General features: G+C 38.9%; 1 protein-coding gene across 1 annotated transcript in view; it reads right to left on the bottom strand.

Annotated features, from left to right (window-relative positions):
- Window positions 1-16460, bottom strand: part of zgc:154058 (Transmembrane protein 150A-like) — a 29204-nt gene extending 12744 nt beyond the window's left edge. The window contains exons 1-5 of the mRNA XM_062430178.1: window positions 16286-16460; window positions 15598-15835; window positions 8966-9013; window positions 8128-8214; window positions 6704-6771 (exon numbers count right to left, since the gene is read on the bottom strand). Coding sequence (XP_062286162.1) covers window positions 6704-6771; window positions 8128-8214; window positions 8966-9013; window positions 15598-15662 — 268 coding nt within the window. The 5' untranslated portion in view covers window positions 15663-15835; window positions 16286-16460. The remainder of the gene's footprint in view (window positions 1-6703; window positions 6772-8127; window positions 8215-8965; window positions 9014-15597; window positions 15836-16285) is intronic.
- Between the last annotated feature and the right edge of the window lie 566 nt (window positions 16461-17026).

Below are 17026 nucleotides of genomic sequence, written 5' to 3' on the forward strand. Positions count from 1 at the left end.
AAGGTTACAGATAATGTTGGACAAAAACACCCTAATCACAAAACTGGAAAAGTTCACTGTCACCTTCAGTCAACACAGTCCACACTATGTCTACCATGTGCTGAAAAAAAACCTGACAAAGATACTGTAAGAAGAAAGTTAATAAAAAAGTTCATTTGTTTTGTTTTTGTTTTCTATTCTATTTGGTATGCATAAGAGTATTTTATTGTTTTAAATAGGTATTCACACTGGTTAAATTACATTATACTCAGATATGCCAGCATACATACAGAGTTGATGTGAGTTACATAAATGTAAAATGCTGAGAAGTGATTTTTCTAGTAATTTCCTGTTAGTAAAACATGCTTAATTTCAAATAAACTAAACAATATGAAGTTCTATGACGTCATAATAGAATATGATGAGCATTTAAGTCTTTCTGTGTTATCAATGATTATTTTTACATGGATTTTGGTAACGTAAGCTTAACTGTGATCATAACAGGATGTAAGTAAATCACAGAAATAAGCATTTAATGACAATTTAAAACCTGGAAATCTCTGATTTGACACACTGTATTATTACACATGTAATAAATAATACTACATAATTATATAAAAATGTTCTTTTCAATACTATTTTATTTATATTGTGTGTGTGTGTGTGTGTGTGTGTGTGTGTGTGTGCGTGTGCTTGTTTGCGTAACACGTTTTTGTGAGCTGCCCTCTGTTGCCTCAGCCCTAAATGATCTTGGCAAAGAGATTTCAGTTACAATCATGGAAAAACAAACCGCTGTGTCTCCTCCAGGCTCGGAAACAATCTTTGTTTTTTTCCCTTCTCCTTCCTAAGACGGAGAACACACTGTATTGCATTAGATTACAGCATCTCGGTCTCTCTCTGCTGCAGACTGTCTGACTGTGAATCTTTCCCATCACAGCAACATGAGTTTTTCATCATTACAGATGAGCATGTTTGAACTTGCTGGCATTTAACGGTTACCCTGAAGGTTAAAGACGGGGATTTTTTTCCGAATTACTTTCCATTAAAATGTTTCTTCCACATTTAGCCTTTGTGCACTGTAAAATGCATATTTGTGTGGGCTGTTTTCTGGAGTATATCTTTGAACATACATGTCATTCCTGAGGAATAACAAGACCTCCCTCCCCTTGGCCTCAAAAGGCCAGGACAAGCTGCTGTCTAATAGCTCAAGAATAGGTATAAGTTTACATAAACACACCATGCCAGTGTCCTTTACACTGTCCAGCTTCAACACTTAGCTGCCCTCTCTGGATCCTTTTCTTTGAGATCAGGAAACCCAGGGAAGGAAGCAGAGTGCTGGCTCAAACACTGACTCACACGTTCTGTGCACACACTAATTTTACTCTCCCATGAAAGTCACGTTGCAGCAACGTGGATGTACTGTAATATATGTACAACCCTGCTGTCACATGCACAGACTTGCCTTTATGATCATACATAGACATGGTTGAGCACTAACTCCAGTACACACAGACACGCACATTTTCCCACAATAAGTCACATCGGCCACACCACACCTCACAGTTAAAGAAACCCCGCTGTCACCACAAAGGGATACGTTTCTACCCAACACCCGGCTGCATTATCTCCCACAGGAGGTATGCGGAGAAAGAATACATGCATTGTCTTTGAAAGGTTGTGTGTGTACACTGGCAAAAAGGTGGGAACTGGGATTTAAAAAACGAGAAGCATATTTATGTAGTAATCAGTTCATTGAGTCCATTTTATCCCAGAAAGAAGTGAATGACCGAGCCAACTGTAGCAGGCACAATCTACAAAGTAAGGCATAAATCAATAGGCTAAGAAGATAAGCAGCGATTACAATAGTCTACAATATCTAAGTCTATTTACAATAGTCTGTTGTACAGCTACATGCCTCGTCAACTTAACCTACTTTTGTGGAGCTATAATAACTTACTTCACAAAAAGTATTAGTATTATGGCGTGGTCTGGCTAATAGGATACTGAAGAAAGATTGACCTAAAGACTGAGCCAACAGGGGTAAATGCAACTTGGGCAACATCTAAATATACTGTAGTCATTTCATTCTCCTGCTGCCAATAAAATCACAGCCACTAATTATGTAATAATACACTACGCAAGTGTCATCCAATTTATGTAATAAAAATCAATTTACAATTGACATATATATATATATACATATACGTATACACACACACACACATATATATATATATATACGAATATATACACATTTTATTTATTTATTTGTTTTCTCCCCCTACTATTTATTCTAAGTGAAATATTTGGCAAATATCCTTTACTTGGTTGTGCTTTGCATTTACAACAGTTTAAGATTATTGCATTTTAGTGGCCAGGTATTAAGTAGCTTTAGCATCTGATTTTATATGAGAAACAAGCAGTTTTCAGAAGACCTTTCAGCTTCAGTTTTTCAGAGTTTGACATTTTTATGGTTCAAGCATGCACAAATGTTCCCATCTGACTCTGTGTTACACAAAGAAAGGACAATATCAAACAAATGGTCTGTAAGACAGCCTGTGGGACTTTTGCATTTCAGAATTATACTGCAGATTGAGATCAGTCCAGGTTTAACTGACACACGGCTCTGTTGTTTGTTTTTGTGACTCTATCCTTTCTCCGTAGCACTAAGCGACTGTTTTTATCTCAACAGAGGAGGTCAACAACTGTCTTTTTGCAATTCTTGATCTGTTCTTTTGGACATTCTTAACAAAGACTTTTGCTACGAGAAATACTAGCTGGGAGAGCTAAATCAGCTGAGCGAGTTTGGTCTGCTATACCCAGCGGGTCCAAGGGAGACCACAGTCTGGAGCTGTGATGGAGAAGAAACATTGAAAGCGGCGCAAGCGTGGGGGAGTTCAAGTTAAGCTAACTGCTAACCCATACAAACTTGGATTTCAACCAACATGCCAGCTAGTGTTCTGGGCAGCAAAGTGAGTTTTATAAACCCCCCCCCAATCAGTGCTAGTCACTCGTTATCATGCACCAGCTGTCAACATCAAGCTAAACAAGCACTTTCTCTCTAAGTGCACTTTAATTTGAATTTAACTTTCATTTTAGATAGATATCTTTATCCTTTCTGTTGTTGGTGCACTGATGTGGGCTGAGAGCAACAACATTTCATTTTTTGAGTATGCAAGTACCAAGAAAATGACAATAAACTAAAACATCTATCTTGAATCAGTTGTAGATTTTGCATTTTGCTTCTCACACTTTTTATCCCTTTGTCTTTCAATACGCCTCACACATTTTTCAGATTCTCATATAACATTTAATTGCACAGTTTTGCTTTTTTCTTTCTTCATGTTACTGCTTGCTACTCTCTGTGCTGTTGAGGATGCTCTGGGTTGCTGTACTACACTGACATGTTAGGAAGGTTAGGTTGAAGCTCTGCTGGGAGTTGTATCCATTTACTCAGGTGTTTAATTCAACATTTCCTCCATAGCCCTTCTCCTTTCCTGTGCTTTCCTTAGTCTTAACTTTACTGTTGCCTCACTTTTTCCTTTTCTGTTCTAAACAGCTGGCTGATGGGGGGATGGTTCACAATGTTTCCCTCTCTTCGTCCTCTGATAACTATAAAACATGCTAAAACAAACTAATAAACTGGCGTATTCTAGGCCTGACTACCATATAAAAGTAATAACTGCAAAATAAACTGTTATCCAGACTTGAAATATAGTTTATCAAGACGTGCCAGATGTGATCTCGTGAATCCAGCTACCTCACAAGATGTAATTAAAATACCATTTTTAATAGTTTTATTTCTGACCATTTGCATGGACGCTGGCACCACCTAACATTTTGGGGTTTGAGATGCCAAAACATAAAAGAAATGAATGTATCACTTTATTCAATAAAATCTGAATGCATTTTCAGTACCTTCAAACAATATCTAAAGTGATACATTGAGACAAAGAGCAATTTGAACACTGACTGATTTTGTAGTCATAGCATAACCATCACAAAACGTCCTTTAACACGCTGTGACTGTACAACCTTGGCAGTTAATAAGTTGTACAACAGTTGGTCCTTGGTGCATCTCTTATCACAGTCTATACTTGGAGGAGCTGTGTCTCCCTGTCAGTCTGCTGGGAGCATGAGGAAGGTACAATATATCTAAGTATTGAAGGTCAGACCACACAGTTTCACTTTTGATAACATTTCTGCACTTTCTCCCACAAGGTTAATTCAAGATTCATACTGCACATGCACTTCTAAATATAAACACATGGATCATAAGGTGCAAAAGTGCAACTTTCTGTCACATTAAGCGAAGAGATGCAGTTCAAAGGTAGCAAGCGACTGTGACGGTGACTGTCAATTGTTATGAATGGAGAACAAGAATGTTCAAAGACCATGTCACAAAATGTGTCGTAATCTTAATGTTTTGCAAGTGAAGAAGAGATTTGACTTCTTTCTGTAGATGTTGTTTAATGCGCAATTTTAATCTAATCCAGTCACATCATGTGGACAGAAGATGTTCCTTCCGTCTCCAGTTGAACCACGACACCCCAAAAATAACCGTAACGTTTTTGGAGCTGCAGTGTTAGAATAGAAACTGTTTATTGACTTAGGTTTTCTGAGTCTATATGACGCAGCTTTCGTGGTGGTTCAGCCCAGAGTAAGATATTAAAAAGTGTCTCATAATAGCTGTAGGTCAGATCAGAACCATACTTTCTTATTTTACAGTTATATTTCACATTGCGTAAGGAGTGATGGGCTGGGGTAGCTCCACAGGTAAACATGGTTTACTGGAAACTCAAAACACAATTACATTAAGAGGTTACTTCAGCAGAGTCAGACATGAAATGTCATCATTGTTGAGAAATGAGGCCAATATTGGAGACAGGAAATCAACAATACTTGTTTTTGTTAGATATAAATGCCACATTGTTTGGCTGCTACAATGTTTAGCTGAAACTTAACTCTAAATTGATGTGTCTGCATTTTTGTCTGGTTGACAGCACAATAAAAGCGCAGTTCTTCACCCACCTCTCTCCCTGTCTGACACCCATACGTATATGTACACAAGGTCGACAGACTGACCCACTGTGGTTCTGGGGTCATAGTTGGCCAACAGTGCTGGTCAAACACGGTGGACTTTCCCTACTTCCTGAACAGACTTCACACTGAACTGCAACAGTATGGTCCCCGCAAAGCCTTTTCATACACATTACACCTGTAGTCTCTCCAAAAAACCCACAAACGCACACAGAAAGGCTCTCCCTTTCTTGTCACAGGTTAAGACAAGCATCGTAATGTGGATCTCAAAAGTACACAGCACACATCTTGCAAAGTTGTAAGTTGTTATTGAATCCACAAGGATCATTGTCTTATCATGGATTTGTCTCTGCCTCCCTCGCAGATGTATAAAGCAGACAGATGGACAGGCCTTAAATAGCTGACTCCTTAAGAACAAACAAGGCAAAGAAACCTCTTCCCTGCTTTATATACAGTATGCACACACACACAAAGTCTTACCTCTGTCACTTTTGGGGTATTTACATAGACTTATATTGATTTCCTGGAGACTTACCCTAACTGTAACCACTGACCCAGAAATCTGCCTTTTACCAATTGGGGCAAGACTTTAGTTCCCAATTCCACAAGCTGCTAAGTCTGGTTTGTGTCCCCAAAAGTGATTTAAGTCAAACACACACACACACACACACACACACACACACACACACACACACACACACACACACACACACACACACACACACACAAACATGTCAAAGGCACAGCTGGGAAACATTAACTAGATCAGGGTAGTCAGAACCACCAGTTAAAGGAGGGAACAGCACGTGTAGACTCACAAAAAACAATCAGACTGGCACATGGGATCTCATTCCCTTTTTTTTGATATCATGTGTTTTTCTTGTTCCCACTGAACTACACACTCACTGTGTGTGTGTGTGTGTGTATCCACATTTGTGCAGAATTCTGTACGAAACCATTCATATGCAAAATGTGTTATTATTTCTACCCCATTTCATTCAAAATGACTACATGCAGGGTTTTCTTTGCTTTTTGGTCAGTGTGGGTGAAGGTTTTGCATGTGACCAGTCTTTGGGTAACAAAAGAAATGCTACTCTGATAATAAGTTAAATTGATTTAAAACTACTACTATTTGCTACCCGATACAAAGGAAGCTCATCTTTCCTGTGATGTAGTTTGAGAAACACATTTTACATTATACTTCATTTGTTATGGAGGATATTAAAAGTGATGTCCCCTACTTATTTATCAATCCTATGTTTATATATTCATCTGACATTTCATTTCTAAAAAGTATTTTGTATATCATGCAGAACTGACATTATTAATCAAAATCATTTTTCAGGGGGAAAAAAGCCAAACCCTTCTGGTTGCAGCTTTTGAAATGTGAGGGTTTGCAGCTTTGCTCTGTTTTATATTATAGTAACCTGAACATTTTGGGTACTGGACCATTTTCCTGACAAAACAATCAATTTGATGACTTCACCTCGATCTCTGGAAACCTGTGAGGAGCTTTTTCCACAATATATATCTGAGATTGTATGTACAAAATGATTAATTGTGAAACAATGGGCAGATTAAACAATAATGTCAAATTAGCTGGCAGTAAAGAATATTATTGATAGGCTGACTCTGCAGATGATGATAAGTGATTGTGACATTGTGAGTGCACATGACGTCTTACCCATGAATGAGCCAGTGCTGCAGATAAGGCTGAAGAAGCAGCTCTCAGGGGGGAGAGTCCCACATTTACTGCAAGAGAGAGTACAAAGAAATATATCAGGAATACAGTTTAATGACCTGCTAACACTGCAGTACCGCTGACTACTCTCCCACTTTGTGCATGCACAAATACTGCATGTTGTTAGAGATGCATATCTACTCATGCAATGAAGAAAGAGGGATCAAACCACGCTTCCTCTCATCCCATCATCAAGTGGTTGACTTTTCACCCACTGCCCGCTGCCTATTTTCTAGGAATGGGAAATGTTTGTAGGAGAGGAAGGCATGAGACAATGAGCCAACACAGGCTGTCTGTGCCGGAGCTGCTGCCAACAAAGCCAAAGCTTTCTCAGCTGACTGGAGTCACACACTGGAGATAAAAATGTAAAATACATTGGACTAATACTCAGACGCTTGATTTCTAATCCCTTTCTGAATGTAGCTAGTTTTGTAATTAATGGCATTAATCTCATTACATTACAGATTTTAGTCATTCAGCAGTTTGATTTTAGTAAATTACCTTCTGACTAACGATCTTATACATTTTTAAATCTCTCTTTTAATTGTTTTTTTATCTTTCTAACTCTTACAGCTGTCTTTTTAAGTTTTTTCATGTTTTGTTAAACACATTGTATAGCATATTTTTGTATTAAATATTAAATATAAACAAACCTTTATAATATGATTGTTATCATAAAATTAACTTCCAGTAGGATAACTATCAAATGAGCATCTATTTCAGCAACACTTTAACTGTAATTTGGCAACAACAGCAGTGCTGCATTAGTAAAGATCAAGTATACAACATTAAGACATTTCCACATTATTCTGTTAATCTGGAAAAAATACACAAAGAGCTACTTTGAGAGCAACTTAATATTAGTGGATACATTATTATGCTTGGTATATGTCATCTGTGTTATAAGATAAAAACAAAAGCAGTTATTTATTCAGGTTTAAAAGCATTTTTATATAAACCACAATAGTATTTACACTCTCTGACTGGCTCTTCAAAGCTCAGTGGTTAAAAAGCTAAACAAAAGAGGAGTGTCTTGATTTTGTCCCAAATGTAAGCCGACTCCTCTGTGCGTGTGTTTACATGGTTATGTGCAGAAACACGCTGCCTCTGAGCTGCCACGGTGGCAGGCAGGATATTTCAGCCCCAAGTTATTTTAAGAATGAGCGCACACACACACTCAGGAGAACTGTCTCCTTCAAGCTCACTTGCTTTTTATCAACAATGTGCCGACAGGGGTCATGAAAAACAATGGCACAGTGTTCCTGTTTTTAATCACCAGACAGAAACTAGCAACAAAGCAACAGAAAACAGACAGAGGGGAGGACACAGAGAGGCAGGGTTAGGTTCAGGGTGGGAGTCTCACTGACCTGATGAGAGGTACATTTTCTAGTGTGCAGCACAACGTTGGGCCACTCTGCAAGTACAGCTCCTCTTCACATGATTGGTTGTACAACCTGGAAAACATGCAGCACACACAGAAGACAACACAAAGCTCAATGTCAAAAGGTCCACATATAAATGAAAATAACATCATGTTTTCTAACACTTTGGGGGGAAAAGCTGGAAAAAAATCTGATTTAATACCAAAAAAAAGACAGACATACATCTGATTATTAATTTATATTCTTAAAATGTCTGGAATAAATATTCAGTTAATGAAATAACAAGTATTTTCACTCTTTACATTACAGTACTGTCAGTCTTTTTTTTCCTTTTGTTCAAGTGCCATGTTCTGGGGTCACAACCAGGCTTTCCTTTGTTTTTAGGGTTGGTGAGCAAAAGTGGCAGAGAACCCCTGTGTCATCAAATAGCATCTCTGCTGGTAGAGATTAACCTCAGCTTGTCCGAAACAAGGCCAGGGTTGAGAGGAATGGTACGTTACTCCATGACAGAGCATGAATGGAGAACAATAACAAGTCTTTATTCCCAGTTTAGATCTGTGGTGTGAATTTACTGTAGTTGATCTTTTTGGTTTATGTGAGCAAATTGAGGAATTTTTGTAAAAAATAAATTAGAAAGAAATGATCATGTAACTTAATATACCAACCAACACAGCTAACTGCACTTTAATGAACAAAAAAAAATTGGGAAAGACACTGACATTGACAAAGTGATAAACCACCAGATTACAAGACATGATTTTGCAGATTGTGTAGGAATCAACAAAAGTATAATGAAATAAAAATAGAGGAGAGATTAACATACCAGTTATCCACAGGGCAGACATGCTGGTTGTACAGGGCCATGGCATACCTATAAGAGAGAGAGCAAGTTTGATTAGCCTAAAGAAATTCAAACTATTATGCTATAGTGGGAGCTTATTTTATGAGTTGTCAAAGTGTTACAATTTACACATTCGGCTGACACCGTCAGCCAAAGTCACCAAAATTACGAACCACCATCGTTGTGGAGTGCACTGTCAGAAACATAGCCTGTAATATCCCACTATTACTGTGACCCAAGAGTTATCACAGACTATATGAGACAGACAGTGATAGTGAGGGGTAATAATATCAGGGGTAATTGTATTTCCTAAACAGAGCAAAGTAAAACAAATATATGTGTAACTAAACCTAAAAAAAGATATACATTCAACTACATTCATTCCTGTTTGTAGTACCTAACGTAACATTCCCAAAACGTTCTAATAACCAGATGAAATAACGTTTTTATAAAGTAATTTTTAGAATGTTCCCCTAAAGTTCCCATTTGGTAGAATTTTGGGTAACCTTCCCACAACGTTTTTAAGAAAGTTCTATAAATGACGGTTTTCATATAACATTCCTAAAACGTTCTAATAACATGATAGTTGTAACGTTATTTGAGGGTAATTTTCTAACTTTCCCCAGAGGTTCCTGCACCAAGAGAAGTTATTGCACATATGCCATACAAAAATAATAATAATACAAATATTGCACCATTCCCCACAATATAATCATATTTACAATTGCCTCCAACTGAACACCACAAAGACAAAGGAAATGATAGTGGATTTCCAAAAGTCCAAGCTCCTTTTTCAGCCAATTCGTGGGGTGGATATTGAGGTAATGCTAACCTACAAATATCTGGGAGTTCACCTGGACAACAAGTTGTACTGGTCCCCTAACATAGATACACTCTACAGAAAAGGACAGAGCTGCTCTTTTTCTTAAGGAGGCATCATATCCTTAGACATCTACAAAAATATGCTGCAGATGTTTTTACCAATTGTACTGTTCTATGCTGCAGAGGAGGCAACATAAAACAGAAAGATGAAAGACAGCTGGACAGGATGTGGTGGAGCAATGCACACACAAAGGAAGTTGGAAACCATCTTTTCGGAACTCTGACCATCCTCTTCATAGCGCCTTAGTGGAATGAAAGGGATGAGGCAGAGATCCACTGATCCAGCTACGTTGCTGAAAGATTCTGGAAATGATTCATACGAACTGCCATCAGAATACATCATTTGTTTTGTTGAGCTACAAAGCAATTGAATTTGCCTTCGAGAATCAATAAGTTCTATTCTATTCTATTCTATTCTATTAATTCCTCTTCCCCTCCACCTCACACACACATCATCATTGTAGCAGTTTGATTGAAAAAGTAAAAGAGAATTGTTACCTATTCAGTATACGGCAACATGTAACTTCCACCCAATGGCATCAGCTGATACTCTATGTAATGAATGTGATTTGGGTTGTACGTGATCCCTGAGGGTGGATGGGGGCAGCACAACAATGTTTTTGCCAGCCCTCTGGTCATATTTTGTTTGTTTTAGCTTTAACAGGTTGCCATGTAATGGATAATGCACAGCAAGGTGGTCACTCTTGGGGCAGCTGTGGCTCAGGAGGTAGAGCGGTTGTCCTCCAATTGGAAGATTGGCGGTTCGATTCCCGGCTCCTCCAGTCTACATGTCGATGTGTCCTTGGGCAAGACACTTAACCCCTAGTTGCTCCCGTTGCTGTGCCAACGGTGTATGAATGCGAGTGAATGGTTAGATTCCTCCTGATGTGCAGGTTGGCACCCTGCGTGGTAGCTGCCTGCCATCAGTGTATGAATGTGTGTGAATGCGGTGAATGAGTTGTAGTGTAAAGCGCTTTGAGTGGTCGAAAAGACTAGAAAGGCGCTATATAAGTACAGTCCATTTACCTCCTGACGTTCTAATAACGTTCTGGGAACATCATAATAACTTCTGGTAACGTCAGTTTTAACTTAGAACGAACGTTTGAGAGAAAACATTCTGGTAACCTTCTTAAAACGTTCTATTAACCTTCTCAAAACGTTCTGGGAACATCATTATAACCTTCTGGTAACGTCAGGAAATTTGCAGTTTTAACTTAGAACGAACGTTTGAGAGAAAACATTCTGGTAACCTTCTTAAAACGTTCTAATAACCTTCTCAAAACGTTCTGGGAACATCAAAATAACCTTCTGGTTACGTCAGAAAAACTTGCCGTTTATACCAGTATACTACGTTGTGTTGCAACGTTAAAAAAACGTTCCTACAACTAAAAAAAAACGTTCTCATAACGTTTTGAGAACCGAAATTTGTTTGCTGGGTTAACTCCATATGTACAGTGTTCCTGCCAGCCTGACCTGCTACTGAGCTGTACCTGTTTATTTAACCTGCATGACCAGGTGACCTGATATTCCACCCTCGCTTATCACAAAAAAGGTTAGAGTTTCTGCTTCGTGTCAGTCCAACTGGTCTGACTTCTAATAAATTCCAATAATGGTGTTGATTCGGTCAGGTCACTGAACCAGCCACATCTACATTGAAGTCAGTGACTGCAGGATCATTAGATAGCTACTTTGGTGCCTTTTGTCCACTCAACATAATATAAATTGTTATGTAGGTCGTTAATTTGTGTTTAATGACCACTAACTGGGTGTGAAATCTTTCACCAAAGAGACAATTTACAGAATTAAATGATCATGAAGCTGCACTAAGAGGCAAGATTTGTCTCTCTGCCATGAGTACGTTTTTTTTTTAAATTCTTCCTTCGGAGATGTTGAAATGCTTGAGTGCTTGGGGCTGAGGTTTACCATTTCCCCAGCAACACGTGCAGCTCAACTGTCAAAACTATGTCGAAACATACCGAAGACTTATAGATCAGCAGATGCAAATGAGACAAACATGTTTGGCCACACTGCTCCACATGAAGAGCAGAGGGGGGAAAAAAAATCAGTAGTCACTCTGAGGTTTTATGATGTCAAACTGGTCTTTTCAATGTGGGAAATAAAATCTAGATATGTCTACACATGATCATTTTTAGTCATATTTCCTGATGAACGTGACAGGAGGGCAAAACTTAACGGGAACGAAAAGCAACGGTCACATCATCCTCTTGTTATTCGCACACACATGCAGCCCAGTGATCGAAATACTGTTTTCATCTCAGAGAAAACGATGGACAGACAGACAGAGAGAGACAGACACAGAGACTGTCTTTCCTGGTTCATGAAAGCAGTTGTATAGTAGTTCAGTAAGAGGTCAAGTACCAATTAAGAATGTTTCCAGAGCTGATAGTATCCTAGTCACAAACCAGTCTTTGAAGGACAGATACTATGAAGCACACAGACACACGTTTAAACGTACACATACACGTTTCTGGAGGAAAAGGTATTTTATGCATAAGAAAGAAACTGGTGTCAAATTATATCCATATATTTCATGCCAAACCTTAGTGTGCAACGGTAGAATTTAAAGCTGAACACCCTTTAATATCTTCACAAAGGAAGATGTTAAATAACAGTTGTGGGTACATAATTACAGCGATGAGTCACTGCCGATATATCTACTACTAGGTCACAGCAACTGGTAATAAGGTAGGAACCATTTAATCATCTGTTACCGTAAACGCGTTTAAAGTTTCATGAAGCTGCACACTTGTGGACGCACATTCGCCACTCGTTTGGAGCAGCATCAGACAACACACTAACCCACTTCACATCAGCTGTAAATGTGGTTTTATTCCTTCGTGTCTCTATTGTTTATTAAATACACAGATGCTTGCCATCCATCAGAGTTTATATTTAGTACCCAACTTTGTGTTGTCACGTAGTTTCATCTGTTTGTATTGAATCGTACACTGGAAAAGATTTACCACCAAATCCACCACACAAAAGGTGAAATTAAGCAACAGTCTTTACTACAACATTCTTTCTAGATAGATTTTAATCCAATTCAAGGGCGCTAAATGTTGTTCAAAATTCAACATTATGGAGTATCTATTTATTCAGTGTCAAATGTGAGCAAACAGAAGGCAGAACTTGATTGCAATCTTGTTGTTTTTTGCAACTGGTTTCTTCCATTTTTTTAGTACTAAAAAATATGGGTATTGACTGACTGCTGTGGAGGGTGGAACAATCTGGTTGGGCTGGATGTTGTTTGGCATAGAGCGGTGGGAATCACCATGTGAAAGTCATATAAGCCAGATGGCAGACTTGTTGTGTGTATGGAGCCCTGGTCTTGCATAATGCAGTAAGGAAACTCACTGGTGTGGGTGAAATATGGCTGTCAGGTAGAAGAAAGCTGCCAGAGCTCCGGCTCCTAGGCCTTTAACCACTGCCTGCACAGTGACACCAATGGAGGCTGTTAACAAATGTTGACGACTACCAACGGATTTAATTGGGAAAAGAGACTCTAGGTGGCTGGAATTTTTTCCATGACTTTTGGTACACATTTGGCATCTTTAGCCAGCTCCTGAAGCTAAAATAGCAGCAGTGCATCGCTGGGACATCTATAAATAAAGTAGTCTTCCTTAACCGTATGTGGAACAAAATCAGAGGTTGAGTAATAGTAGGTTTGTTTACATAATTAGGCCTCTATTACAGCTCAGTTGAGGCTGTAAATTATAATTACATGCCTGGGAGCAACATATAGACAGAACACAGCATGTTTTTTATTTAAGATTGAGCAAAGAACATGAAAAAATCTGGTACGTAGAAGGAACATTCCCAAAAGCTGTGCAAAAATAACTTACGATAATCCTCAGGAAACAGTGTGATGCGTAAACTATGAATGAATTTTGGCAGAATAGGTTAAACTCCAATATATGCAAAATATGTGCTAAAAAACATTTCCTGAGCTCAAAAGGCAAGATGGGATATTTACAGATATAATTGCACCAAATTACACTTTCAAACACACTGCTCTCATAAAAGGTCAGCAGAAGGATCTAAACAGCCTCTTGGGTGGCCACAAGCCTAAGCCTTTCCCTGGCTTCACACAGACTTTTCATGCTCTGGGTCGGGCCACTAAATGCTGAGTGAAGGTTCTGCTCGCGCACTCTATTACCCCCTTCTAGTATTTACCTTACTCCCACCAAGTCACACACAGTGAAAGAGGGAGTTGCACAACATGTCACATCCTTTTGACATTCCACTAGTCTGGAAAAAGACCCTTGACTGCTCTTAGAAACAAGGCGCCCTTGTCAAGGTAATAGGAAGGAAATGGGTTTAAAGGGATTGACAGCAGCATTTGGCATCTTAACTCAGATCAGTGTTCCACCTCAGAAATACAAACCAAAGCAAGAGCTACAAAAACCTACACCTTCTCTGACTCTGTACAGACCTGTGGCAACATTAACCGCTGACTCCCTTCTTTCCTGTGAAACCCTGCACACCTGAATACACGCTCCTGGGTGGACTGTTACTGGTATACAAGGCTGCAGCTTTGGCATCCGAAAAGCCTGTTTACCTCCAACACAACTCATGATAAATGTAGCACATAACCTAGATAAAAACTACGATTTGGAATTAGGCCACCTGTCTGTCTCCCCTTGGGGTTTGCATTCCTCCTCTAAGAATAGTAATAACAGAGCAGACAGGAGAGCTGTCAGTTCAAACATAACCAGAAGGTGCTCACTACTTTCTCTCTGGCACATCTGCTCAGATACTGTAATTAAGATATACTGCGCACCTGCACGTCTCACTTTTAAGAGAGGGGTGATAATCCCAGATTCTTCCTGGAGAGAGCTAATCCACATGCAATTGCCATGGCTCCCAGGAATTCAGGGTAAACATGCAGCATTGCTCTCCTTGAGGCAGGACAGGCTCAATGTAAAAAGGTTCAATAGAAACAGCAGATTTGGAATTTAGTGGAACATCGGCTGGGTATCACTTCATCTAATCCAGGTGAAATGTAATAATAGATGTTTGTCATGCATGTGTTGCAGCAAAAGATCTCAAACACAGGCCTGTATAACTGTGGTAGTTTGGGGGATGAATGACATATAGGGAATATATACCAATACTTAATAAGAGAGAACACCTAGTAGAAAGCAGACTCAAAGAAGATATAAATGCAAAAATCCAGATAAGAAACTTGTTAAATCGAGACCAATGAGTGTGATTGGTCGTTGAATGTTTCGATTAAGCAGTATCTCTTTTTGTGTAGCATGCCATATTTGGCCCAGTTTGCTTTGTATCCTTGGCAATGAAAATATTTTATGTGGATATGTTGTTATCTTGACGCAGACATCAAATATTGCTCTTCCCTATTTGCACAATACACAAGATTGCATCACACCATAAATCTGCCGCACCTATGGTGTTTTATTTTAACCTGGTAGCATTTATAATAAACTGTGTGAATGACTGAGTAGGTGTATGACGGAATCATGTGGTCAAAAATGTGGAAATAACTGAATGTTAGTTCCACTTTTGTTAACAGTGGCAGGAATGCACTTGAACTATGTACTATGAATCATCCTGGACACGAAATTACACTTGCAGACATTGTTACACAACATTTCAGTATCAGGTAACATAAAAGTTTGAGTCATGTATATTAAATATGTGGATTTTCCCATTTTTTTATACTGCCAAGGTAAAGTAAAAGTAACACTTACACAACCCATATCCCAGTGATGGTCAGAGCTGGGAGGCTAACAGGTAGGATCATCCAGAGAGACATCTTCTGGCACCTTGAACACCCCCTTTCTTCTTTTTCCTCTTCGGCCAGCCGAGCAATATCTGCTCAAGTAGCACTAACATTTAACTGAGTGTGACTGACATCTGCATTGCCACTGAGTAATTCATTTTCGTGAAGATGAGGAGTGGTTGATGCGACCCAAGCAGGACATATAGCTGGTGATGAATAGGAGGAGAGAAGGGAGGTGAGTTGGGTCAGGATGCATTAATTAATTATCATAATGGTCTTTATCGAGCCATGCCAGTCTGAGTTATCAGTGCAAGGCTCCGTGTAGTCTGTGTTAGGTGATGCTCGTTTACAAAACCTGCATTCATCCTTACAGTATATCCTTACAGTGTAAACCTGACAAACATCCCTGAGGGGCTTTTCATATTCCTAATAAACTAATCTGTTCGTTATTTTTTATTTTAGCTATAATTAAACAGGTGAAATAGTAAGGAGCCTTAACTTACTATTTGTACCAGCTGATGTAATGTTTGCTTTGATAATAATTTCTATATAACAGGTAGCAGAGGTTAACTTTCATTCACTCATTTACACTGCTCACCTTCACGTTTCTAGCTTAGCAATAACGACGAACATCAAAAGAAATCTCTGCCACTCACCATCAGTTTTTTTTGCTGGGGGTAACTTTGTGTCCTCAACACCTCTTTAATCCCAAAAACTCTTCCACACAGGATTCGGAGAGGACGCCAGGGTGGTCTCTGCCTTTAAATCAAGCCGCATTTCTTTCTTTCCCGGTCACATAAAATCCCGTTATCCGTTTTCTCCTGGAGTAAGAGTCGGTATCGTTGCGTCGCCGGCCGCCACGAGACACTCCAGTGTATCCAGCTGTTTGACTCCGCCCCTCCCCCGTCCAACACCACCACCACCACCACTTCCAAAAAAAAAAACCTGGGACGACAGTGTGCGTTTCATTTCGCATTTAGTTGCGCCCCGAGTGGGCGGATTCAGCGGTGTCTACAGCAAAATAAAGAAGCTATGAAGAGTTTTTTTTATTGTACGTCGTGACGTGTAAGAAAAACACACTCAGTAAACCAAAAAAGACATTAGCATAAATATTTTAATATGGTTTGTTACTGTGAGACCCTGGTAAAAAGTAAACCCTCGCCCAAGCTGTTTCCTTGCAACTCAACCATATCTACTATATCTATATCTATATCTGAATTTTCAAGAAGCTAACACATAGTGATTTTCATAGAAAGCACAAATGAAACAATCACAATGAAAATAAAAATAAAACAAGACTTAAAAATAAAAGAACTTTGCAAATGAATAATCCACAGGATAAAACAAATGAAACTATTAAAATAAACTTCAATCAGCACAACAGAGCTATATTATGT

The sequence above is a fragment of the Scomber scombrus genome, chromosome 12, assembly GCF_963691925.1.
Source record: "Scomber scombrus chromosome 12, fScoSco1.1, whole genome shotgun sequence".
Classification (NCBI taxonomy): domain Eukaryota; kingdom Metazoa; phylum Chordata; class Actinopteri; order Scombriformes; family Scombridae; genus Scomber; species Scomber scombrus.